The following is a 25,709-nucleotide window of genomic DNA, read 5'->3' as shown; positions in this document are numbered from 1 at the left end:
TATCCTGTAAACGCTAGTGAATGATATTACCTCGAATACAGTTGAACAAAGGGACATCTAAAAATGCTCAAAACAAGCTGCTAGTCTGTACACTGGATGACTCCAACTGCTCGACTCTCAACTGCCTATTCTGGGATTTACTCTGAAAATTCACTAGTAGCCTACAGCAAAAGTCAAGTGCAATCGCCGCTGAACATCTGAACTTTGTTTGAGGGTTTGTCATTATTAATGTCGTCCTGCAACACCAAAATCTATGGTTCTGAGCCACCAAAGAGTAGCATATGAATATAAAATATTTCCAACTACCCAAGACTTCCCTGTCAGTGAAGACATAATTAGCTTGATGCTGCTAGCACTTGATTTAATTAAATGTAACTTACAGTGTGTTTTAAATCGGATACGAGCAAGCGGTAGAACAAAGGGACATTCCCCATTGGTCACAAACGTACAAGATTAATTATAATGTTAGGATTAACATTTCCTTCGAAGTGAATATCTGGCAAATAACACCAGCATGTAACAGTGTTATAACTAATGATGTGCCAACAAGATTTACATCACAGCTCTTTTGAATACTCAAATCTGATTGGCCAGAAGGAGTTGATTAATTTTCTATAACGGCAGCTCTGACAGTAGTGCAGCTTTAAATTACACATTAAGATGAAATGATTGAGAGCTGCCTACACAGTTTATTACTTAAGCTGTTGGACCAAAAGGTCGTTTGTTCGTTTTTGCTTAAAATGTCTACGGTGCAAACACAATATCTGACTGACAAGCTAAAAACATATCCGAAACATCCACCCACAGCCTCCATCTGACACGCCCAGCGATGTCTGCTGTCAATTAACCATCACACAACCTCCATATTTTCATAAACATGTGACATGTTTTTTTCTGTAATAATGTAGTTACGAGGCTTGTCTTCTAGTGTTCAGAAATCTGTCATGTGTTTCACGCCTGCAGCCGACTCTAACACACACACACACACGCACACACACACACACACACACACACACACCATCCTGGTTTGTCTGGTTCAAATGGATTTGAAGAGCGAATATGCCGACAACACTGAGACCAGCTGCTCCTCATCCCCTGCAAGCCTGAAAGGGAAAAAAATGTTGAGGTTCTTAGCTCTCAGAGCTCAGGTGCTACATTACTGTATAAAGAACCTCTCTGCATTCGTAAGTATTTCACAGCTTGGCCCCAAAGGTGACGTCGTTTTGCAGAAGAAAAAAAACACACAATCTTTCCTTTTCGACACCAACAAGCCGCTCTTCCCACTCATCCCTAACGAACCCAATTAGTGTGGAAACAAGGCAACTGGTGTCTCCTTGGCATCTCACTCCAGCGCTACGCAGGGCGATTTGAAAACGGCCAGTGACGGATAGAAAATGGTCAACGTGGGAAGAGATATGGGAATGACATCTGGTCTCGCCTGGGATTCATTAGCTGCTGAGGTTGGAGTGACGGCTGAGTCACGAGCGTTTTTTTGAGCTCATGGGTGGTCGCTAGTGGACATTCCTATCTTTAGTTCACTGGTAGAACCAGATTAGCGCAACATGACCATACAACTGACATAGCTAGCTATAGACCATTTGATTAGTGCTTTTATTAATAGATATTGTCCCTCAAGCAGCATTACAGTAATCCAGATGTAGACTTAGAGCCCTAATGAACGAGCCAGAAGTGACAATGGCAAGGAAAACTTCCTGAGACGACATGAGGAAGAAATCTTGGGAGGAACCAGCGTATGATTACAGCAGCAGCAGCCTGTGAGTACAAATCTACAGCATCTACATGAGTTTATCCATTTGACTCTAAATCAGATGTTTAACTAAAAATAAAAATTCTGGAAAAAAAACAATCTTGTGTATAAAGCACATCCATCTACAGTGTCGGAATGAGCTGGAAGAACTATTTCACAAGCTTAAAGTGTCTGATGTCCTCAAACTGAACAGAGAAAACCCTAAATCAAACACTTCACATTTGTAGGCGACTCTTCATGTCTAGTTAACAAGTACATGAAACCACATCATGCACTTTTATTTTGTATACGAAATTTCGCTTGTCATTTGCATACAAACTTTTTTTCATATCTTTCTCCCCACCCACTTTCTGTCGCCATTGGTAACCTCCCCTCCTGCCACTGTAATTCGCCAGATCTCATGTGGTGTGATTGCATGGTTATAGATTTAACACCTCAGGCAACATCCTAGCAGTGCAAACATTACCGTAATCACAGGATGTCTCTACCTACCTCATGCCATTTTTAACCTTGTTTGGCGTTTCGAGCTTCAGTGGTGAAGCTTGGCAAGATGCACACTGTTGTATTTTACACTTTAGGACTTTGTGAAACAGCAGTCTTTGATTTCCAACGAGCCCAATTTTACAAATGGAGCTGCTCCGTTCCAATACAAAGTGCAGCGCGTCTATATATAATGTAATATATAATGTTTTCCTAATGTAAAAGTCTGGTATAATGTACAGTCTAGATCAACGTCAATATCAACATCTTCTTTCATTCATAAATTGCACCATGCTGTCATGTTTTTGCTTCTAATAACAACTTTCATCAAATCCGAAGTGTGAAACTTGTCTTATTCATGAGCAAAGTATCTGCTCATGTCATTAGTACACAGAGTGGTAACTAATTGGAAGGTGACTGGATGAATGATGAAGCACAAAATCCTAAGCCTAAGAACGTGCTGAAGACTAAATCAGCCCTGGCGTGAAGGTTTTTAAGCCCGTGTTGTGAGAGACTGGTGACTTTTTGCCCACACACACTCAGGCACAGTGTGGGCAGCTCTGGGAGGCTACTCGGATCGATTCAGCGCCTATTACGGTGCACTCCATAAGGGAGAGAACGGAGGCCAAGAAATGGAGGATGATGAGGTCGTTTCAAAAAGGAAAATGGAACAATTTGTCCTCCCTTAAGCGGCTGTGAAGGCAGGCTGATTATACGGCTATTCGCTCTTTTAACTTGCTCAATTGTAGGTCACTGCAACACAGAGGCTGAAGATTGACACTACAGCTGAGCATTTTGCTGGAAACTGGAACACGCATGTCCATGTCACTCACGTCTCACGTCCTTATATGTCTTGATTAAAGTATGTAAGGGTTAGAATTAGGGTTGGGGTTTAAAATAAATAAACATGCTCTTACATTTCATGTGCAATTACTTTGCGTGTTGCAGGTGATTTACAAAAAAAAATGTTAGCAAAAAAAACAACATTATTTTTTGTGTGTACTGATTGCTGTTGATAGCTGTGACAAGTTCAAATCTCAAAGAGAGTCTCACAATAACAAAACTGAAACTCATCAAGAAACCCAAGTTTAACCTGGAAAAAAATGTTCAAAAGACTACATTAATGCAAAACAACAGCGGAGACGTGAGTGATTCACATAAAGAAAACCTTTCCCACTCACTCGTTAAATGATGCTGGCATCAAAGGTGTGCAAACACTGATGCATATCTAATTTGAAACCAACCTTACCAAAATAATATTCCTCATTTGCAAACTGCATATTCATTAAGACAGACACACAAGACAGACATGATGTACAGCGCCTTGCATAAGTATTCACCCTCTTGAATCTTTCCACATTTTATAGTGCTACAAGCTGGAACTGAAATATAAGAAGCATGGTGGCGGTAGCATCATGTTGAGCATTGGCCTCTTGACTAATCTCCTCTTTACCTGGTTAGTGACTTTTGGTGGAGTCATGATTGTGCCACATTCTTTTCATTTTTTAAATAATACTTTGCCGTAACTCTGATCTGGACTTGTTTTGATCACTCCTTGTGTAGGTATTTTGTCTAACAGACTCTGGGTTCTTCCAAGAACAGGTGTATTTATATTGAGATCATGTGACTCTTTAATTGTACACAGGTAGACTCCATTCTGCTAATTATGTGATGTCTGATTGCAACTAATGTAGGCATTTCACAGCAATGGAGGGGTGAAAACTACTGCAAATACTTTTGCGGACTATATATAGTTTTTCCCCTTACTTCAATATTATGGGATATTTTGTGTAGATTCATGACATTAAATCCCAATTAATTCCACTTCAGTTCCAAGTTGTAACACTACAAAACATGGAGAAGTTCAAGGAGAGTGAATACTTATGCACAGCACTGTATTTTTGTGGTAATCCTCTGTAGACTCAGATAGCTGGTATTTTAAAGTTTCCTTTAGTATACCAGAACCAGAAAAAAAAACTTATTTCAGTATGAAGGGTGGAGCATTACAAAACCGAGACAGTGTTTTCAACTCCCTTTTGAACTGAAACACAGGCATTAATATTCATGGTGGCAATAAATAAATAAATAAATACATTTCTACCAGCAGCATGGGGTCTTCTCCTCGACTCATTTCTGATGCTGTTAGCTAGAAAAAAGAGAAAAGTGAAGGCCACATAAAATATGAATAAAAAAAAAAATTATAGACTGTGTTGTCAACAGAGACATGGTTTCATTTTGCATATTGGACCTGTGATCACTCATTTCCTCTTTATTCTACAAAGTGCGTTGAAGGATTACATATAGTTGTGAGTAAAATTGGTCTTCTTATGCTAATATGTCGTATATTTTATCACAGCTCATTTATTTAACTCAGAATTAATGCTGCTTAAAAGAGACGTAGCACATTGTCACATAGTTGTCACTCTGAACAGCCATTTTAATTTTGTGAGCTCATGAAATAAGGTGATATTTTACTCTGTACTTAAATAGATATGGAGAAATTTTCCCACTTGTTTACAGACGTACAAGAGTTAGCTTTTCAGGCTAATTAATAATCAAAACCAGTAAGTCAGAGTAGTCCAGAGAATGATGATATGATATTAATATGATATTAATATGTTGGCCATGTTGTTGAGGTAGATCATAACTGTCAAAAAGTGGATGCACAAAACTTTAACCCACTATGTTAAAGATTTGACATTTGACTTTGTTTGACTTTGATATTTGTTCATTGTTCCATTTCTTGTTTCGAACAAATCATCCAAAATCAGAACTGCATCTCTGAACTCCACATTACAAATATATTTGCAAAACGTGGTACAGAAATGTTTCAGAAACTCAAATAATCAGCTCTGAATTTTCTACGAAACTGGCGATATTACATGGATATTACACTGGCCACTCCCTGAAGCTTTTAGACCATCTCTTAATCATTCAGGTCCAGTAATCTGCATTTCTGAGTCTTCTTTCAAGTAAATAAAATAAAATAAAATACATGTTTTAAAAATGTTGGTAGTTTTCTTCAGTGAAATCAAAAAAGTAAAATCAATTCTCCAATATAAATCCGACTGAATTAAGGAATAAAAAATTCAGTGTCATGCTGCTGAAGGAAAATAATCATCAACAGGGTGGTGTGATGAAGCGGAGTTACAGTTACCACCCCGAAGTTGATTATTTTCCCATAACAGCACGTCCTGAAGTGTTTTATTTCTAATACACCACAGCAATTTGCCAACGATTACAAATTTATGTTCATTAAAGAACAACACATCTTGCTTTTTATCCATTTATAGTTAAATTTAATGTTAGCTCCTGTTCTTACTCACGTTACAGCAGCTATAAACATTCGTTCCCTCACCAGCCTCTCTTTTTTCTCTCTCCTGAAGTTAATATGACAAAAAACCATAGCTTGTCATGTTACTGAGAAACTGCAAAGCTTAAACTCCTCTGTCTTAAAGTTACAGCTTTACCTCTGACTGTTACAAAGCGCTGACGCATTAATATAAACCTGTGATTTGTCTGAGCTGCTGTTAGAGAAAATGAATCAACACCTTCTGACTAATCAGATCACGATGTTTTTGATTACACGCAATATGGCCGACGTGTGAATGTGAGAAACAAGCGTTTGTCCTGAAATACTCACACTCACAGCGTTCATAAATCTATGTAATAAATGTACATTTGAACACTTTTCTACTGAATTCAACACAGAACACTTCATTCTCCTTTCAGCGGAGGTTCAGCTGTCAAGGCTAACAAGCGCAGAAGTAACAGTCAGGTCACTGAGCAGTAAAGGAAGCTGGATAAGTAACGGCTCTGAAGCTTACTCACAGGACAACATGAGTGGAATCTCAGTATCATGATTTGTATCATCACTAACATTAGCTAGTTTCTTAGCTAAACTTTCTGGGGCTAAAAAGTGTCTGGATACTGCCTGATAATTTGCATACTGGCCTATGATAGGTTCAAAGCCATGGACTCTGTTTTGTGACATCATAAACTAAAAAACAATAAAAATCCCCAAATTAGTTTTATACAGACAAGAAAATGAAAAAACTTCTGACCTTTTAGAGGCAAAGCCTTTTAAGGGTTTTGGACTCAAAATTAATAGTGTGATAAAAATAAAGATATCGATTTTATAAACAAATAAAAATGTAAAATAAAAGTCCAACCTCATCGCCCTCATTTGGTTTAAGTTGTGATATTACTTATTTCTTTTTTAACTCAGTAGTTGAATGCACTGAACACAGTACTGCAACACACACACACACACACACACACACACACACACACACACACACAGAGTACAACATTTGCTTTAGAGGAAACACATGATCTGGTAAATAATCAGCTGCTTGTGATTGGACGCATGACTAGAACACATAGCTATACTTTTTTTTTTATTGATTTATTCAGAATTGCATTATGGGAAATGGATACATACACACTAATATATGCACACACACACACACACACACACACACACACACATATAAGAGTATGCACAGATACTGGATAAGAACCTTCTAGAAACTGATTGCTAGTGGAGAAAGAGTACTTGATGTAGGAGAAGAACTGCTCCTCCAGGAGAGGAACAGTGTGTGCACTGGGAAAATATCTGTGTGTGTGTGTGTGTGTGTGTGTGCATAGCTGTCTGATCTGCCACTAAATCGCAGCATCCTGCACACACCTAGGTGGCTCTGTCTCACACACACACACACACACACACACACACACACACACACCTGCTTGTTTACATTCCCACCCCTGATTGATACCATAATCCATTAACCTCGGGGATGTGAGGTGTCAGAGGCATGCTGGGAGAGCAGAAGGCAGAAGGCAGGACAGGGGACCAGGCTTCAGATTCGGCTGGCATAAACAACCTTCATGTCCCCCGTCGTCCCCATGTCGTCCCCCCATCGTCCCCCCATCGTCCCCTGAGTCTCCTGTCCTTCCTGTTCCTCCTGCTTCCCCTCAGCTCTCCTGTCTCTGCCTCTGGCTCTGTTCCTGCACAGAAATCATTTCATATCGTCCCCGAGGATTCGCCCGTGCATCCTGCTGACTGATTCTTATCTCAGCTGCCCAGGGGGAGTGTGTGTGTGTGTGTGTGTGTGTGTGTGTGTATAGGGTTACCTGAGCCTCATTAGAGTCTGAGAGGATACACACCAGAGGCAACTGGGCTGAAAACATCCCTGTGTGCTGCAATTTTTTTTAACAACCTCACAACCAAATAATTCAGCAATGTGAAACACTCATGATTTTTGTTTATGTGGGTATTGAAATTTTAATGGGTTCAAATACTGTAATTATTTTTAGAATTTCTGCATACTCAAAGCCAAACGATGTTTGAATGTTTAAGAGCTCATGTCCTGCTTTGAAGCCTTGGAATTTTTTTGTCCTAATGACCCTTGTCTTGCTTTAAATTACGTAAAACTTTCTAAATGAATGTTTTATTTGCCTCTATGGTTTATTTGAAATTTTAATCAGAAATTTCTCACTTTCTGGTCGGCCGTCTTTCGTATGACATGCAGTAATGCTAAATCGGCTACCGATACCGCGAGCATATCGCACGACTCGTTCTAAGACTAAATCTGAGTCGGCTCAGTTTCATTTCTTTATCTATAATATACACATCTTTAAATAATGTGTGCATCAAAATGAGTACTGAATAGGGACGCAAAGAGCTAGTAAGCTCAGTATAACTGATTTACATTGCGTATAAAGACTTTTTAAATGATATGTGTGTAATATGTGTGTAATATGTCCCAGAGATCATTGGGTCAGTTATGCAATATCCACAGTTCTCTTTTCCATAATATGACACTGATATTACAGAATGTATGATATGTACAGTCTTTGTAAGGTTAAAGTTCCTGCACTGATCTGTTGAATAAAGAGGCACTGCTGTAGTTCTGTGAGATGTATTTCCATCTGTACACTTTCCTCTGGATGAAATAAACCCAGTTCAGACGCTTTAACGCTAAACGCTTTGTTGTAATAAATTTTTACCATCAAACTGGAACCCTATTAAATATCTTCTTCATTTACACACTGCAGTATGAGCGGCTGTAAAACGGCTTTATAGGTGTATTTTATGCTTCCAGAGTTTAGTTAACAATCACACGTTTGTATACGTTTTAAATTTACAGAAAACCATAAAGAGAAACACACACACACACACACACACACCAGTACATCACAGCTTTTTAGGACCTTCTGCTGTACTGCTCCTTGTGGTTGTATGTACAGTATGCTAGTGTTTTCTGTCTATTTCTTTCGTAGCTTTAGTCTCTTGCAGTATTGTCGAAGTATTAGCTATGTTGTATTAAATAATATCATGTATTCTGGATAAGTAATAAATTGTGTGGAATCTGTACGCGATCACTCTTTCTGTGCTGTTTTTCTTTTGGATATGGAAGTAAGGCAGAATATTGTATTTCCTGTTTATTTTATTTTATTTTAGTTAGCAGGTGAAAATCTCAGTTAGTGCTCAGGTATTTTGTGCTTATTCATGCTCATCCCTGACATCCATGGGTTAGGGTTAACGATCCATGGTCCTAACTTCAGGTGAGAAATTAAAATGATCCTGAAATCTTTTTTTGTGTGTCAGTGTTTTATCTGTTGCTTATGGATTGTGTAATGGACACACACTAATACAATCTTTTTTTAAAAAAAATGCAAAATTAATCTTTTTGGAGCTTTTAATTTTATAGTTTGTCACTTCTGGGAAAACTATCAAAATTCTTTGAGGATTCATATATAGTCAAAACATCATGATCGTCCAATTAAATGTTCTCTAAAATATATATGTCCCGCCTCCTGGGGGTGTGTCTTGCTGTACAATAGCAGCTTGTTTGCAATAAACATGGAACATCTGTGTGCTTTGGGCTCTGTGCGTTTTGGGCTCTGTGTAGTAACGCAGATTATTCCCGATTCCAACCATTGTGTGTGTGTGTGTGTGTGTGTGTGGAGAATAACTGCTGGAGTTCATTTATTTGAAAGAAGGTGGAGTTTGTACAAGGCTGTGGTTATGTGACAGGCGCCTCTCAGTTTTGTGTTTTTTGCTTTTTTTTCCAACTTGATGCTCTTCAGTGCTGAGCATGTCACAGAATTTCCCCAATTCCAGGGAAAAAGAAACACATTTCTCATCATAAATCTGGGATTCTCCTCTGATTTTCGAGCTGTTCCACTTTCTTAAGTTTGCCATCTAGTGGCAACTTTCCACTTTGCAAAGACTCATTTTTTATGGTTAATTAGCTGAGGACAGTATACAGTGAGAAACATTCAGCAGTGTGACTGTTAACTAAACTCCGGATGCATAAAATCCATCTATAAACCCATTTTACTGCTGTGTGTAAACGCTGCCGTGTGAAATAGCAAGATATTTAATAGTTCCAGTTTGGTGGTAAAACTTTATTACAGTGTATATTTAGCAAAGTGTTTAGCGTTAAAGCATCTGAACTGGGTTTATTTTATCCAGCATTTTATTTTTATCTTAAATTAAATTAAATTTTGATTATTTTAATTAAGATATTCACAGAAAACACATTTTCACTTGAAAAAAAAAAAAAAGAACTCAGATTTTTGGACTATTGACTGATTTGGTATTTGTGTATTTGTGTATATTTGCGTTTGTGTATGCGTGTGTGTGCATGTGTGTGTGTGTGCGTGTGTGTGTGTGTGTCTGCATTGACGCCAGTCTGCACTGCTTTAGTGCTTGGCTCCACTCTATTGACTTTATTTCTGCACGTTTCTCTCTAGTCAGCCATTACTACACACACACACACACACACACACACACACACACACACACACACACACACACACTTGGGGGGGTCAGTTAGTCCGGGTGGGAGTCTATCTTTCTCACGCTCTCTCTTTCTCTGTCTCTCTCTATCTCTATCTCTCTCTTTCTCACACTCACACACAGGCACAAATACTCACTTCCTCTCTCTTTCTCTTGTGTGTGTGTGTGTGTGTGTGTGTGTGTGTAGGAGGTGGTGACACAAGGAGGTCAGATTTAACAGTGAATCATCACAACAGCAATCAGTGAGGAGCTCGTTAAAAAGTGTGCGACTATAAAAAGCTGACTGGATTTAATTTACATGGAACTTTATATTTAAACTCAGCAAAAAATAACAACAGGTGACTTTTATTTCACAGTGCAGTGAGATTCGCGCTCTTTTTGAAATATTAAAATTATGAATAAGGGGGAAATTTATAAATCATTACCTATGGCATTAACATTAACTATGTTATTGAAGTTATTCCAAATATCCACATTTGTTAATTGTCTTATTAAGAATAAATAATGATTTGTCTATTATTGTGTCTATTAATAATGTACTAAAGAATGTTATTAATGTTACCCATGATGATGTATCTCACACATATTAATGTTTTTTCAAACTTAGCCAAACAATGTATGCAAAAAATATGAAATTGAACAGTGGATAATTTACGATACTCTTGTGTAGCCTAGTAACAAACTTACTGAAAATCAGATGTTTGTTTTACTATTTACACAAGTAATGTGAGAGTTGTACATACTGCACTATAAATGTGAATATTGTTAACGTAGTAGTGTTCCATAAAAGAAACTCAGGAGCTCATAACTCAATAATCACAAATTGCCTTTTAATAAAAGTGATTTTCAAGCCAGCTGATGAAGAACATAAACAAGCGTTTCACTTGTTTTCTTTTGGGAAATCCATACTATCTAAGAAGAGGACCTCTATTTAATCTGAAAGTATATAAATATATATATTATATGACACATTTTACTGATTTAATCCAAAGTGAAGCACCACAGCAGCAGCTTAAACTTAACCTGGTACCTCCATTAATCACAACACATATTTTAACAAAAGTGATTTTCAAGTCATTTGATGAAGGAAATAAATAAGCTTGAGTTGAACTGGGGTGCATTTTATTCCTGGTTTTCTTGTATGAAAAGTGAAACATAGGGCTGTAGTCAAGACCGCCACTGTCAAGTCCAAGACCAGGACTAGACGAGATCGAGTTGTAAGAGGGTCGAGGCCAAGTCAAGATCCAAAAGACTAAAAGAAAGAGTGAGTGAAAAGCATCAAATCCTTTTCGAGGCCATGACTTTACTTGGTTTCAGAAGTGCACTGTTGCAAAGATTCAGCTGTTTTCTAGAAGAAGGAATTACTTCTTAGCAAATGTTGTGCATGTGAAAAGAAAGGACAACACAAATGTTATTTTTTGACAAATTCTTGGTTGAGAGCAAGATCATATTTAGCAAGACGTATGACCAAGACTGAGACAAGTCCAAGTCAATACAGAAACCGTCTCGAGAACGGACTCCGAAAGCCATTTCGAGTCCTACGGAGTCCTAAAGCTTTAGTAAAGTAGCTGATTTTTAGTAAATTTTTGTTACCAATGTACTCAAAGTATCTTAAAAACAAAGGGTACTAACATTATTTAAACAAGTAGACCTCGATGCCAACTGGATTGATGGTGACGCCTCCACTACAAGTCGAGTCCTTCTTACTAATGCGTACGCCTCAAATCTGCTTATTATTTATTTCAAACAGGAAGGAAGCTGTTGAAGAAAAACTATTTCAGATATTTGACCTTGCTGTGACCTTGACCCTGTTGGGATCAATTCCAAAATCTAATCAGATCATCTGCTGGTTACAGTGATCATTCCACATCGATCCTACAAACATTCGACCACTTGCTCTCGAGATATCACGTAATGTTGTGATATCATGCTAATGTTGAGATATCACGCTAATGTTGAGATATCACGCTAATGTTGAGATATCACGCTAATGTTGTGATATCACGCTAATGTTGAGATATCACGCTAATGTTGTGATATCACGCTAATGTTGAGATATCACGCTAATGTTGAGATATCACGCTAATGTTGAGATATCATGCTAATGTTGAGATATCACGCTAATGTTGTGTGATGACTTTAGGGAAATCTACGCTATCTAAGAAGAGCCCTGCTGTTTACTGGGAAAGTGTGAGTAAATAAATGATGACACATTTGGCAGATTTTATCCAACGTGACACACAACCGAGACAAGTTCAAAATATTTTATCCCAGCAGTTGAGGGTCCCATCACTGGTTGTGTGGCAGGTTCGGGATTTAAACCGTCAACGTTCTCGTCACTAGCATGGAGCATGAACCGCTGAGCCGAGAAAACCATTTCTCGTGACGTTGCCTCTGTTGATTCATACGTTTCAGCCGGAAAACACTCGAATTATTCACTGCTCATGCTGACGGCTTTGTGACTCAGATGTTCCCAGGATCTGATTTGTCACCTCGGAGATTTATTTTGCGCTGAGCCATATTGGATCCTGTGTGTGAGCTCTGTAATTCAATCTGGATGGTGTGTGAGAGCAATGTGGTCTTCAGAATACATTTAACTATATATAACTACATGTAACTATACACCAATGACATCACTTACAGAAGGAAAAGAAATGTACTGCATGCAAAGAGATTTTCTTATTCATATGTGAATACATAGTGTGAATTTCTGTCACATATTTTTGTCAATTTTTAAGAACCAACACCTATTATTAAATTCTTTAATACATTCCTCTATGCTGTATTCTCATTAATGCTTTCAGTAATTAATGGTGCAACGGTAGATAACGCAGCACTGCTGAATTCTCCATTCTGATTGGTCAGAAGGTGTTGATTAATTTTCTATAACAGCAGGTTCATAAGTGAATTCATTTACAAACAAAAAAAATTATCTTTTTCAAATATAAAAAAAGCATTTTTTGTAGACGTTATAAAAATGTGTATATATAGAAGCGTTTTTTTTTAATGCAACCCTACTGCATTGCCGGCAGCTTGTGAGCAAACCTAAATATTATGATACATAAATATTATGTATTGTAGAATAGTGATATGATATTTTTGTCATATCACCCCACCCCTAACGCCCATCTGTAATTCCTGCTGGTTTGAGTTGTCACTGCAGATCACTTCAAAGATCAAATGCAAGCAGGACAACGAGGAACCTGCCATCTGCATCCCATCAATATTTATAGCATTTCTGTCTGCATCTTTATTCATATTTTAAAATTCCCTGACCATGTAGCTCAAGCTTGATGCCACTGAGAGTTCACAGATACTCCTGGGAAACATACAACAGCCATGAATCACGAATCATGAATAATCCGCACTCAGACAGACACTTGAAGTGTTTTGTGTCCAGGATCGGCTCTTTGTAGCAGGATCACATGATGAAGATGATGAAGATGATGATGATGATGATGATGATGGGGACTGTGGTGATGCTGAACACTCTCATGTGTTACCCAGTAGACATGACATTCCTGTCATTCTTGTCATTCCCGTCAGTCTGGACAGCAATGACACGGCACACTAGAGACTTAACTGAGGGTCAGACAGAGGTCACATCAGCAGTGTGTGTCTCAGACCTCATCAACATTCATCCTAACTGTCGAGACGTTTCTCATATCGTAAAGCGTTAACGTCCCAAACACATCAGATCACAGCCTAGACTACACCTTCCTCTTTAATTTAATTTGCGTAATAAACCATGCGGAGCCCTAAATCTTGGCTCAGCGGTTAAAAGCTCTGGGTTACTGATCCTTAAGAAGGTTGGAGGTTCAAGCTCCAGCATCACCAAGCTGCCACTGTCGGGCCCTTAGCAAGGCCCTTAACCCTCTCTGCTAAGGGGCTCTGTATCATGGCTGATCCTGTGCTCAGAACCCTGCTTCCTAACAAGCTGAGATAAAGAATAAAGAATTCCACTGTGCTGTGCTGTAGTATATATGTGACAAATAAAAGCTTCTTCTTCTTAAACTAATCCAACGTGCATGTCTTTAGAAAAGTGTACACCAAATCTAAAATGTTCTGTGACACTGCATCGGATTTACAATCTAACCAAGTTTACCTTCTGCATTTGTTTTTCAGATGTGTTAAAAATGTGATCACATGATCTTCAAAGATGGAATGAAGAGCTTCCTTATGATTTGGGAATCAATTATTTAAATTGCGATTTAAACTGCTTTACTTATACAGAAGTTTGCCGCTTTAAGCTTAATTAAGCAGATGAAATTCTCTAAAGCATTCTAACTTTTCAACATTTCTAATATTATAAAACACCGGCATAATCTGTGACATAAATGACTGTTCGTTAATAGCAGTCTTAAAATATTTTTAAAAAATAAAGAAAAAAGAAAAACATACATTATTTGGCTAAAAGTTTGTGCACCCCTGACCATCACACCCATATGTGCTTGGGGACGTCTCATTCCAGATTTATTCCCCCTGTGTTTGCTGTTATAATAAGCTCCACTCTTGTGCGAAGTCTTTCCACTAGATGTTGGAGCGTGGCTGTGGGGATTTGTGTTCATTCAGCTACAGGAGCATTAGTGAGGTCAGGCGCTGATGTTGGGATGTCGAGGAGGTCTGGGGTTCAGTCGGTGTTCCAGTTCATCCCAAAGGTGTTCAGTGGGGTTGAGGTCAGGGCTCTGTGCAGGACACTCGAGTTCTTCCACTCCAACCTTCACACACCATGTCTTCATGGAGCTCGCTTTGTGCACAGGGGCATTGTCATGCTGGAACAGGTTTGGGCCTCTTAGTTCCAGTGAAGGGAAATTGTAATGCTACAGCATACATTCTATACAGTCGTGTGCTTCCAACGTTTTGTGGTAACAGTTTGGAGAAGACCCACATACAAGTGTGATGGTCAGGAGTGCACATTTCTTTTTCCTACTGTGGACTTACATATCAAACAACGCTGATCATAATCTAGTGAGTGAGCAAATTTATGTTACTGAGACATGGTCACATGGTCAACATTTCGACCAATTCAGTGACGCTACAGTCAAGCGATAGTCATGGTTGAGGCAAAAATGTGCATGGATCAGATGAAACTCTTTTATCGCCAAGGAAATAAGTGACAGTTAGCAATTCAAATTGGAAAATTAGAAAATGTGGTACATAAGGCCTTAAATCATGAGTACTACACAGCTACAGGCTTATTGTAGAAATATCACGTAAATCCTCTCATCATTTCCGACTGACATTATTGCTTAGACATCCTCGTTTCTGAAAGAAGACACCACACACACACGTAGGACGGAAGTGTCATGTTTTTGATTTCTGAAATGCTCTGAGAAGCCTATAACATGTTCAGTCTCACATCCTCACATTTAAGTGTGTGTGTTTTTTTTTGTTTTTTTTTTATAAGATCAGAATTGCTCATGACCAACCTGGCTCTTTGATTGCAGGCTGGATAACAGAGCGAGTAAGTCGCCATTCTGATTGTAGTGCCCATGATAAAAGGCTTTCCAAAAAACCACTACAGGCCTATTGATTGATTTTGCGAAGGCCAAACACATGCCTCAATTATAAAAGTGCTTTTTATAATAAAGCTTGCACACTGTGTGTAAAGAGGCCTGAGAGTCAGAGAAACATGCTTTCATCCCTGTAATAAAAACACGCTTACGAAATAATAATGAGTTGTTTCACGTGATCAAAAAAGGTGAAGTGCTTTTGATGAACCTTTAAAAATAAAAAGAAATGACTGCTGCTTATATCAAGGATGAAACCTTTTATTTTCAAAGCAATACAGAGTTGCACTCCATTGATTTTGTTTTCTACGGACATTACGAAACAATTTCTGTTTTAAAAAGTGAATGATGAAAACACTGAAGAAAATGTGACTGAATGCTCTGATGAAACAAAGCGTAGAGTGTAAATCAAGGACATTCTCCTCACAGAGCTAAGCCAACTGCGCCAGTAGAACATAAGCTCTATTGTAGCCTAGTTTGAATGTACATGGACGTTAAGTTTAAGTTTAAGGTGTAACAAAAATGAAAAAGAATTCATAATTATTGTACCATAAAGGCTAGTCACCTCAGTTCCTCTTCAATATGATATTCCTTTGTGCAACTTTGTTGACTATTTACAGTTGCACAAAGTAACAAAACTAATCTGTGATTCTGTGCGTTTGCCAACTGTAAATGTGTTTTGTTTTTATTTTGCGAGACTATCTTTGTGGGAAATGTTTTATAGTTTTATGGTCACCAAACATACCCTTCTCATTACGGCATTATGCAAAAAATGCAAAATACCATAAGAAAAATGAGAATAGGCCTCATTTATCAAACTGGACATGAACAAATTTATTCGTAAGGAGCGTTGCAGGAGCATTTACACAAGAAATGTGGTATTCATGAAAAACCAGTTAGTTTGGGAAAAACGTTCGTTTCCTACATTTCGCTCCTGAGTACGTGTAAGTTTACGTGTAAGCTGACTCTCTAATGTGAACCTCGATTAATCGGCTTCAAAACGTATACTGTCAAGGTTAAATTATTTATTTCAGTTACTAATTTAATGAACATTTTCATTTCATACTAATGTCCTGATAGAAAGCGATTCCAAAGAAGTCCATAAATTAAGACAAATAAGACTTGTTTAGGATAAAAGTAATGGCACCCTATAGAAAGAGGAAGCGTTTGCATGTGTCTGTAGTAGCCAACACACTGCAACGGCTGATCTGAATTGCTGGAAGATTTCGCGCATGCTGCGATTAGGAGGCGCTCTTTAACTGCTTAGTCACCATTTTGTCATTTGCAGCTCTTTTATGGAGTTTTGTAGGCATGGCTAAATGCAAATGCCATGAACATGATTGGTAATTTGTGGTAATCGCACATGAGTAAGAAGAAAATCAGAAAATCTGACTGTAAATTGTAAAAAAAAAAAAAAAAAAGTAAATCTGGAGGGAAATTTTAATTCAGTAAAAGATACAATAGTCACATTATTGACAAGGTACATCACAAAATATTGAAAACGTTGTTCCATTAATGTAATGTTACACGTTCTTATTTAAATGCAGATTACGTTTACAGCCCCGTCATTATCGTTCATTGCTAAAAATGTTTTATTACTAAAATGTTGTTGTAGCACAAGCGCTGAAGCAAAACAAGTGCGTAAGGCAGAAATACACAAGACAGATTATTTGAGTCACCACTTTACTGTAAATCTGAATTTTGTAAAAATAACTAACTTGAGAGACCTCAAAGAAGACAAAGATAGACAGACACTAACCGTTTCCCTGCGTCTTTATCATAGAGGTAGTACTTCCTGTTTATATTGGATAATGTTTCTGATTGGCTGCTGATGGTGAAACACATCGCTTTGTGCGAAAATTTTTTATCTCTGATCACTTTAAACAGTACTAGTTATGACATATCTTAAGTGAAATTTTACACAGCATTACTTTTAAACTAAATCCTCTTAACCTATGGTTTTACGTTCAACTGGTGCAACTGGCTGTTGAACTTTATTACTTCAGTAATGAACTTTTTATTACTTCCTTATGGTTAATATGTGCATGGAACCTTAAATGCCAGTCTGAATCGTGTGCACGAGACAAGAGACATCCATCTGCATTAATGAATGTGAAATGTTATATATTAAATATTCTGTTTAACCGTGCAGAACTGTTATCATCCTGTCACGTCTCTGTAATTTATTTTACCTTTCAGTCATAAAGAAAATTCCAAAATTGCACCAGCAATCCATTATTAACCTTCACACGTATCGGCTAATAATCATTGAGCCTTTTATTAAAAACTAAAAAGCAGTTGTGCAGTGTTGAATATAACATGCTCAGGTGCATTAATTAAATGCCAGCAAAGTCATGGCGCTCGTATGGAGATGCAGCATCAGCTGTGTCTGTTTTTAACACTCGTCCTTATGAAGGCTGCAGACTCAGCCATCCAACAGTCTAAATATATCTTTGGGAGCGTCGTACCTGGTGCAGAGAAGCTTTTTTGTGTTTAATAAAACCAGCAGCTGGTGTTGTGAAGGAAGCGACGACACATCAGTGTGATATTTAATGACTGGGTGTCATTATTCAATAAAACAGGTTGGCAGAAATTAAAACGAGAATGGCTTTTGCATAGATAAAGCAAAATCACTCATTATATTGCTATTAAGTCATGATAAATGACAGCAAAGGTCACATCAAACTGCACTTTAATTAACAGCCAGGCTACAAACTAGTTCAGTGCAATATTAATATTAAGTGAAATATTAAATCTGTGTATCATATGTCATATATAAGGACATACCGATTCTTAAAATGTACTCGTGTGGACGAGCTGGTGAACTCAGGTGGAAATTGTTGATTCTGAAACTGAGAGTGCGCAGAATGGAAGCTCGTGTCCGTAAACACAGCCTTCCTCATAGCTTGATAAACCGCTTCATTGGATGAAGGACGCAATGTCTACTGCAGCGTGTGATAACGCTGATAATGACCTGGGAGGAGCACTGCCTCAGTAGCATCCAAAATACTGTATGTATCTCACAGGGCGCCCCTTGTGGTGTGAAAAGAATAGAAACTGCATTTTACGTAACTAAATTAGGTAACTAACTTCAGAAGTTATTGAAGAAGCAGCGATCATGAAGAGTTCATATCTGTCTGGGGTGGAAAAATGTGAAAAGCAAAGGGGGAAACAGAACCCAAAACACCAATAAGAAATTAATGCTAATCAACTAGATTTAGTCAATTTATGCACTTTCTTGCTTTTGCTTGTTGATGTAATTGAATTGGCTAGCTAACTAGCTAGTATCTAGAGTAAGAACTGTTAGGCTAGCGCACGTTAAGTTGCTAGCTCATTATACTAGCTATAACAACAGCAGCCTTGACTTTAAAGGTGGGCGAAAAGTCAGTAACCTACAGCAACTCAGACAATCACAACCAGTGAAGAAATGTCTCTGAGCTTCACCAGGCTAAGTCGCCTAACATTTCACCAGGCTACGTAGCCTAACATTTCACCAGGCTAAGTCGCCTAACATTTCACCAGGCCTAATGTAAGTAGCCTAATGTCATTTTTTCAGGTGTTATAAGGAAATACTTTGGGTCCCATGTGTAAGTTGGCCATTATAGCCCCCAAAAGTTCAGAAAATAAACTAGCACTACAATAGCTGAGTCGGACTGGATAGAGATGCGCAACCCGCGGCTTCGAATGCACTCTTTCACCTGACACTGGTCATGATGATCTAGAACTGGCTTCACTAAGTATGAAATATTTTCAGACAAACAAAGTACATTTATCTGCTATTTTTACCATCTGCCTCACTATTTTTTCCAGCATCCTGACATCCACAACTAGTGATTATATTAGTCAAATAGGCCATGAAACTTCTCCGTAACATATTAAAGTGTTTATCCTTCTTTCTGTAACAATATAAGCTTAATAGTCTCCATCATATCATACGTTTATATGATACACACATTTGCACCAATCACACATTTCCACCAAACCTTTTTTCCTATTTTAATTCCGTCTAATATGCAAGTACATGCTGGCTTTATCTTCATATTAATCTGAGGATGTTAATATCATCAAAGAGAAAGAATTATACATATATATATATATATATATATATATATATATATATATATATTTAGTTCCCTAAGAGTTTCTTTCATCATCTTCTAATTAAAAAAAAAACCCAGCAATTTTCACAGAGTTTCAAGAATTGTCTTTTGCCCTTCCTCATTACCCTTTTAATTTCTCTCTGTCTCAGCAGGACAAAACCCTGACACTAATATTAAAATGACAAACGTGCTCAGGTCGCTTGCGTGACCCACAAGGCCATGGCCAACCGAGCTCAGAATTTAACATGCATGGTTCCTACCTGCTCTTTAACTGATGCCAGGATGGCTGAAGTGGCCTCGGATTCGGTTCTGTCCCCAGTGGAGGCGTTCTCGGATTCAGCAGGCTGATCTGGAACTGGCATTTCTCAACCTGCAATGAGAAATTTGATTACATTTTATTTGTGTAGTGCTTCTAACAATAGACAAAGCATCTTTACAGAAATCTAGATGTAGATTTAGGTCCCTAATGAACAATGAGGAAAAACTCCCTGAGACGACACGAGGAAGAAACCTTGAGAGGAACCGGACTTATCAGGGAACTCATCCTCGTCTGGGAGAGAGTAGTGGCATAGTGGGATTATAAATCATTCCTGAGATGAGTCCTGGGATGAGTAACAGGACTGAATTTCTGATTGCTACATCCATTCTGTTCCTTTTTTTTCAGCTCTTAAAAGCGTTGAAGTTAGTGGATCACAGTAACGTTGAACATCATCATGAATGCTGAAAATTATGACCAGGAAAAAAGGTGGCCTGATTTGTCCGAGGAGCCTTCCTTTACAAATTTGATAATAACTCATCTGAAAGTATAATATCTGAGTCAATATGCAGACCAGGTATAATAGCTTCATATTTTGTTATTTGTGTTATTAGTGAAAGTGTCTTTTGTTTAATGATTCTGACCCAATTGTTACACAATTGTTGTTTCGTGTCCCATTGAAGCAACTGACTTGTTAATAGAGCGGGTGAGTTATTACCTGAGCTCCAGAAGCTTAATTTCTGAATGCAGATCTTTTACATATATGAAACCCATAATTTTCTGCGACGTTAATATACCTCACTTCACACATCTTAGATATGTTTATGAGGATAACTACAGTTAAATTTGAATGTATAAATAAACCATTATATGAACGCTGCAGTAAGCTCATAAAGGTAATAATGCTGTGCTGACCATCACTTAAAAGCCTCCCGAGCCTCCGTCCATCTTCTTTCCTGTCTTCTTCTTCCTCCACCTCCCTCATAACACCGTGTTTATTACACCCGAAAGTAGATGAGCAAGTGTCAGACTTTGGAAAATGATGATTGATAAAAGCAGTAGAGCATCTGTATCGATTAGACGCAAACTCCACATAATAACGAAGGCATTAGCGGCGCTCCCTCGACATAAACACACAGACCATGACAAATGGTCATGCAGGACATTTTCGCACCGCTTTCTATCATGCTCGTCGGCTGAAGCGGCCCAGCCTGCCAACTTAGTGCCTCCCTTAATAAAGATGACTTACCTCATCTCGCAAGATGGTGGGCCTCCACCGAGCTTTCAGAAAAATCTAATTATACCTACTTACAGTGCAATTTCCAAGGTGTTTATCCAGCTCCATCTTCTCTTCGTGATATAACTCCCCCTGCAGCCCTTCCACACAGAGCAGAATTCTCAGCGCTAATTCAACAGCTTTGGCTCCAATCGGAGTTTCCAAGGATTACACATAGACCAGGAAATCATTTGAGCCTCTTCTGTAATAAGAATGCTGAGGATAGAGGCTGGATCTGGGAATCTGATCTTCACATCATTTACTGGTCAGTTTTTATTTCTCACTTCACCTCCGTCTCCTGTCAATCATCAGTCATGACCCAACAGATGGGTCTTTTGAATAATGACAAAGGAATTTTCCCTGAAAATCATGAAATCTTACATGAAAATAAATATTCTTAAATAATCAACAGCCAAATTCTAACGAATAGGATTTACAGGGTAATGAGCCGTCCACTAGTCCTGTTTCTTGCCCTGGATCTCTACAAGGAGGCATTCTAGGCCCTCTTCTTTTTATGCACAATATAAATTTGCATTAAGTCAGGCATTTAGTTAAAAAAAAAAAAATTCTTTTTTCTTCACGAAAATAAAGACTGTCATCATTTTGAGTGAGTCTGTGCAGTGGTGTGCTGGTTCATGATTAAAGCTTAATAACAATAGATTGAAAGAGATTTTAGGCAAAATAAAAAGATATCCATCCAACTGTTATTACTGGAAAAGAAATGGCATGAAAAATGTAAGAAGACAGGCTGAAATAAAGCTTGTAAGTTTAGATTATAGACCTAGACTGCACAATATGTCATGAATATAGTATTTTGTAGGGTTTCTAGAAGGAAAATAAATATTGAGAAGAGTTTATTTTATCTATTCCTTTCTTTTACTGGCCAGCAAGTTCTCTAGGAGGGCATCTTTCTATGGCAGACCTGTTAATGATTACGTCAGGGTGTCTAGAACCCGGTGATGGAAAAGGCGTTTGATGAGGGGGCCTAAAAGCAGGAATACAGATTAAGATTTTAATAAGCAATAAGTCTCTCGGTAGAGTAACTGATCATAACACAGCTAGGTATTTATATTCAAAAGCCTAACAGAGATTAGATCTTTCACTAAAGCTGTGTGTAAATGTTATACTGGTCAAAATCGAACTAAAAATTCCCAACAGACTAAAAAAAGTTTCAGATTTTCTTCATACTTCGTAAACGCATATGTTGATAAACGCCACAGAGTCACGAATTACCAAGAAAGTTCACATTTACACGTATTCACGCCCACAAATCTCACAGAAAGCTGAAAATGACAAGATGGCGACTAAACTGTGAAAGAGCGCCTCCTAAGCGGAGTGTGTGCTAAGTCTTCCAGTAATGCAGCTCAGCCACTGCAGCGTGTCAGCTACCACAGACACACACTAACTCTTTCTCCTTTTCATATGGCGCCATTACTTTTTCCTTGCCAACTATACAATTTGAAGCCGATCAGTTGAGGTTCTCCTTAGTGAGTCTCCATGTATGTATCTAACAAGTAAAAGTTTTCTGAACGTTTTTACAGACTTTCTAGATTTTCATGAATGCTACATTGTATAAATGATTTACGAATGTACGTATTTATTTACGAATAAATTCATTCAGTATCCGTTTTGATAAAGATTTAAGGCTTTTCTTGCCTGTGTTTTTAAGTGAAGTGCTTCAGTAAACAAAAAATCATTTTAAACCTCAGTAGTTTTTCAAGAAAAAATATCAGATGGCTATCGGTATCTGCTGATACTCCAAGTTTCAGTATCGTATCGGAAGAGAAGAAGTGGTATTGTGCCATCTCTAATTATTTTCTTTACACTAACCTCCTCATGTCAAAGACCCTGAAGGTCGCCTGCATGCCCTGTCCATCTTTGCGATATAGGTAATTCATACGTACACTGCTTTACATATGCTTGCATTACATTGCATACATTATCTCATTTCTTTCTCCATGACCTTTTCTGTGTTAGCAGCTATAACACACAGCTCATTTCTCCCTCAGGGACGTGTGCTTGTAAAGGTAAAGTGGCTATCAGTGTCGTATAAACGCACACAGCAGTGAAATAGAGCGTTCACGTCTCGCAGGCCTTTATCAAGCACATTCATCTGTTTAAACCCCGGGCTTGGAAATCAATCAGGAGAAAGCTGTCTGCTTGGACATGTGATTTAACCGAGCGGTCCGAGGACTGAGGGTCAACAAGAAGTCCTGAAGGGTGGTTATTTGTTATCATCCAAAATAAATAAATTCAGTCTACATGAGCAAATAATCCAGTGTAAATACTGGAGCTGGTGAGATATGTAACACACGGTAGCTTAAAGCATGGTAGTTTTTGCCCAATTTAATGCCAGACTGAGGCTAAAGCTCATATTAAATAGACAAACATTTTGTGGTAATTGTTGTGTCTGGAACACGCCGTATTGCCCTTCAGCTAATAAACACATGGAATGCACTTTTCTTCTGATCTTCTTCCTCCTTGACCATGCCTTTTTAACAAGCATAGGTAAACACAGGACGAGAAAAAAAAAAACAAAACCACAGAACCAGCAATAATCAATAAAAAATACCTCGGTAATCAACGTCATGCCCAAGAAACCCCAGTAACACAAAGAATAATTACATCATTTTAAAACATCAAGCCATTTCTTTCTTTTACACACAATCTTATATCATCGCTCTACAGCGCTGTTAAATTCTGGATTCTGATTGGTCGGAAGGTGTTGATTAATTTTTTATAACAGCACGGCTCGAGAAAGTAGCTCCTGATGCATAGCAAGTCACAGGTTTATATTAATGCGCTCCTTCTAATCTCATTATCATCGTTTCTACAAAACTTTTCACATAAATGTTTTCTCTAAGGAGATTTATTTACATGAACATTTATGGAAGGAGTCTCCAGTGTCAGCATTTTGTAACAGTCAGAGGTAAAGCTGTAACTTATAATGTGTCATTTTTTAATAAATACAAGTCGTAATTTTGGCAAAGTGATGCGGTCTAAGAGGAATAAAACATTTCGGGACATGTGGTTATAGGAAAATAATCACTTTGAGGTGGTGAGAGTAAGAGTATTTTTCTATACAGCACAACAATTAATTGTAAATATTGTAATTTGAGACAACAGTATACTACTACTACTACTAATAATAATAATAACAAAAATGTAAGAACAACATATATATAATATTAGAAAAAACATAACGCATAATGGATTAGAAAAATCCATGGAAATTTTTTGCAAGTGTCATCAAGTTTGCACATTAGCAAAAAGAAAAAATTCTGCTGCAGAAAAACTTGTTATTGCAAAAGTGCAGAGTTCAATCCTTCACCATGTCAGTATGCAAAGCAGAGTTCCCCTGTAGCCTCATTAAAATGTAATGCACTGTTTATCACACTAACTTATTATCTGACAAGCCAGACACCACGCCTGCACTTCACACTCCAGGATGAATAAATAAATACAAATCATGACTCCGGAGTCAACAAGTGATTTGTTTGTCATTTGAGGACCAGACCACCACGGGGTCAAAGCTGTACAGTAGTGTCAGGAACCCAGAAAGTGTGGATTACTGTAAATTATTAGCTCATTGTCATTTTCTTTTAAAACCGGTTCCTAAAATATGTTTTTATTTTTTCGATATAGGCCTTGTGTGCTGCCTTGTGTCAGGGCTGGGCCATAAAAATGGAAGGCACAAGCTTCATCTGTTTTTGTTTTTTGTTTTTTTTTCCTGTGGTACTCAAGGGGCAAAGAAAAACCCTTTTTGGATGCAGGGCTTCACTGCGCAGGAATGTCTGCAAATAAGGAGCTGCTCTTGTATACCTGCATTTTTCGTGATGCTCGGAGTGCAAGCACTCACACCACAAAGGTAAACTCATTACAGCGCTGCAGCGCTATGAAGATCTGGTTACATATACATCAATAACAATAATAACCCTTTCCCTGGAATCACAAAAGTAGAAACAGGAAGTAATGTCATGAGTTGAACCAATCACGTTACTCGGCATGCGGACCCGAGCGAGGATCCCACACCTGATGCGGACCGTGCCGCGGTTCGGTTGAAGCGCCAAGGCCAGCGCTTCCAAGAGGACCAGATCACAGTTGTTCCAAAGTCTGGAAAAAAAAAACGAAAGTGTGAAAATGACCTCCTGTGCACTACACAGGACCAGCCACAGTAATATCAGCACAGTGAATAAATTGGCTACATAATTCAACTATGGACATGAGAAGACAATATTAGAAACATGGTGGTGGGTGTATATGAAAGAAGCAATGATCAATCTTAATGGTCTACACTCCTCCCGGGACTTGTTACACCTGTAGAAGCGCAGCAAGACTGCAACAGTAATGTCAGAATGAAAAATCCTAAAGCACTGTAGCACTACAGGTTTTATTGGCAAGCAGGGCTTTGGGGAGTTCCACTGTGGCAATGCCACATCACAGCAGAAATTTAACAAGGCTTAAGCTGTGCAGCAATGTGTAGTTTACCATCTCTGTGGCTACCGTTCC

The 25,709-nt window shown here is 38.2% G+C and overlaps 1 protein-coding gene across 5 annotated transcripts in view; it reads right to left on the bottom strand.

Annotated features, from left to right (window-relative positions):
- The window catches only part of ctnnd2a (catenin (cadherin-associated protein), delta 2a), a 265,685-nt gene that overhangs the window by 213,960 nt on the left and 26,016 nt on the right, over window positions 1-25,709 (bottom strand). For all 5 annotated transcript variants that reach the window (XM_034298153.2, XM_026938090.3, XM_026938091.3 and 2 more), the window contains exon 2: window positions 19,929-20,038. In XM_034298153.2, the coding sequence (XP_034154044.1) occupies window positions 19,929-20,030 (102 nt within the window). In that variant the 5' untranslated portion in view covers window positions 20,031-20,038. The remainder of the gene's footprint in view (window positions 1-19,928; window positions 20,039-25,709) is intronic.

This window comes from Pangasianodon hypophthalmus, chromosome 22, assembly GCF_027358585.1.
Source record: "Pangasianodon hypophthalmus isolate fPanHyp1 chromosome 22, fPanHyp1.pri, whole genome shotgun sequence".
Taxonomy (NCBI): domain Eukaryota; kingdom Metazoa; phylum Chordata; class Actinopteri; order Siluriformes; family Pangasiidae; genus Pangasianodon; species Pangasianodon hypophthalmus.
The sequence above is the reverse complement of the archived record's forward strand: the minus strand, read 5'-3'. Positions and strand labels throughout refer to the sequence as shown.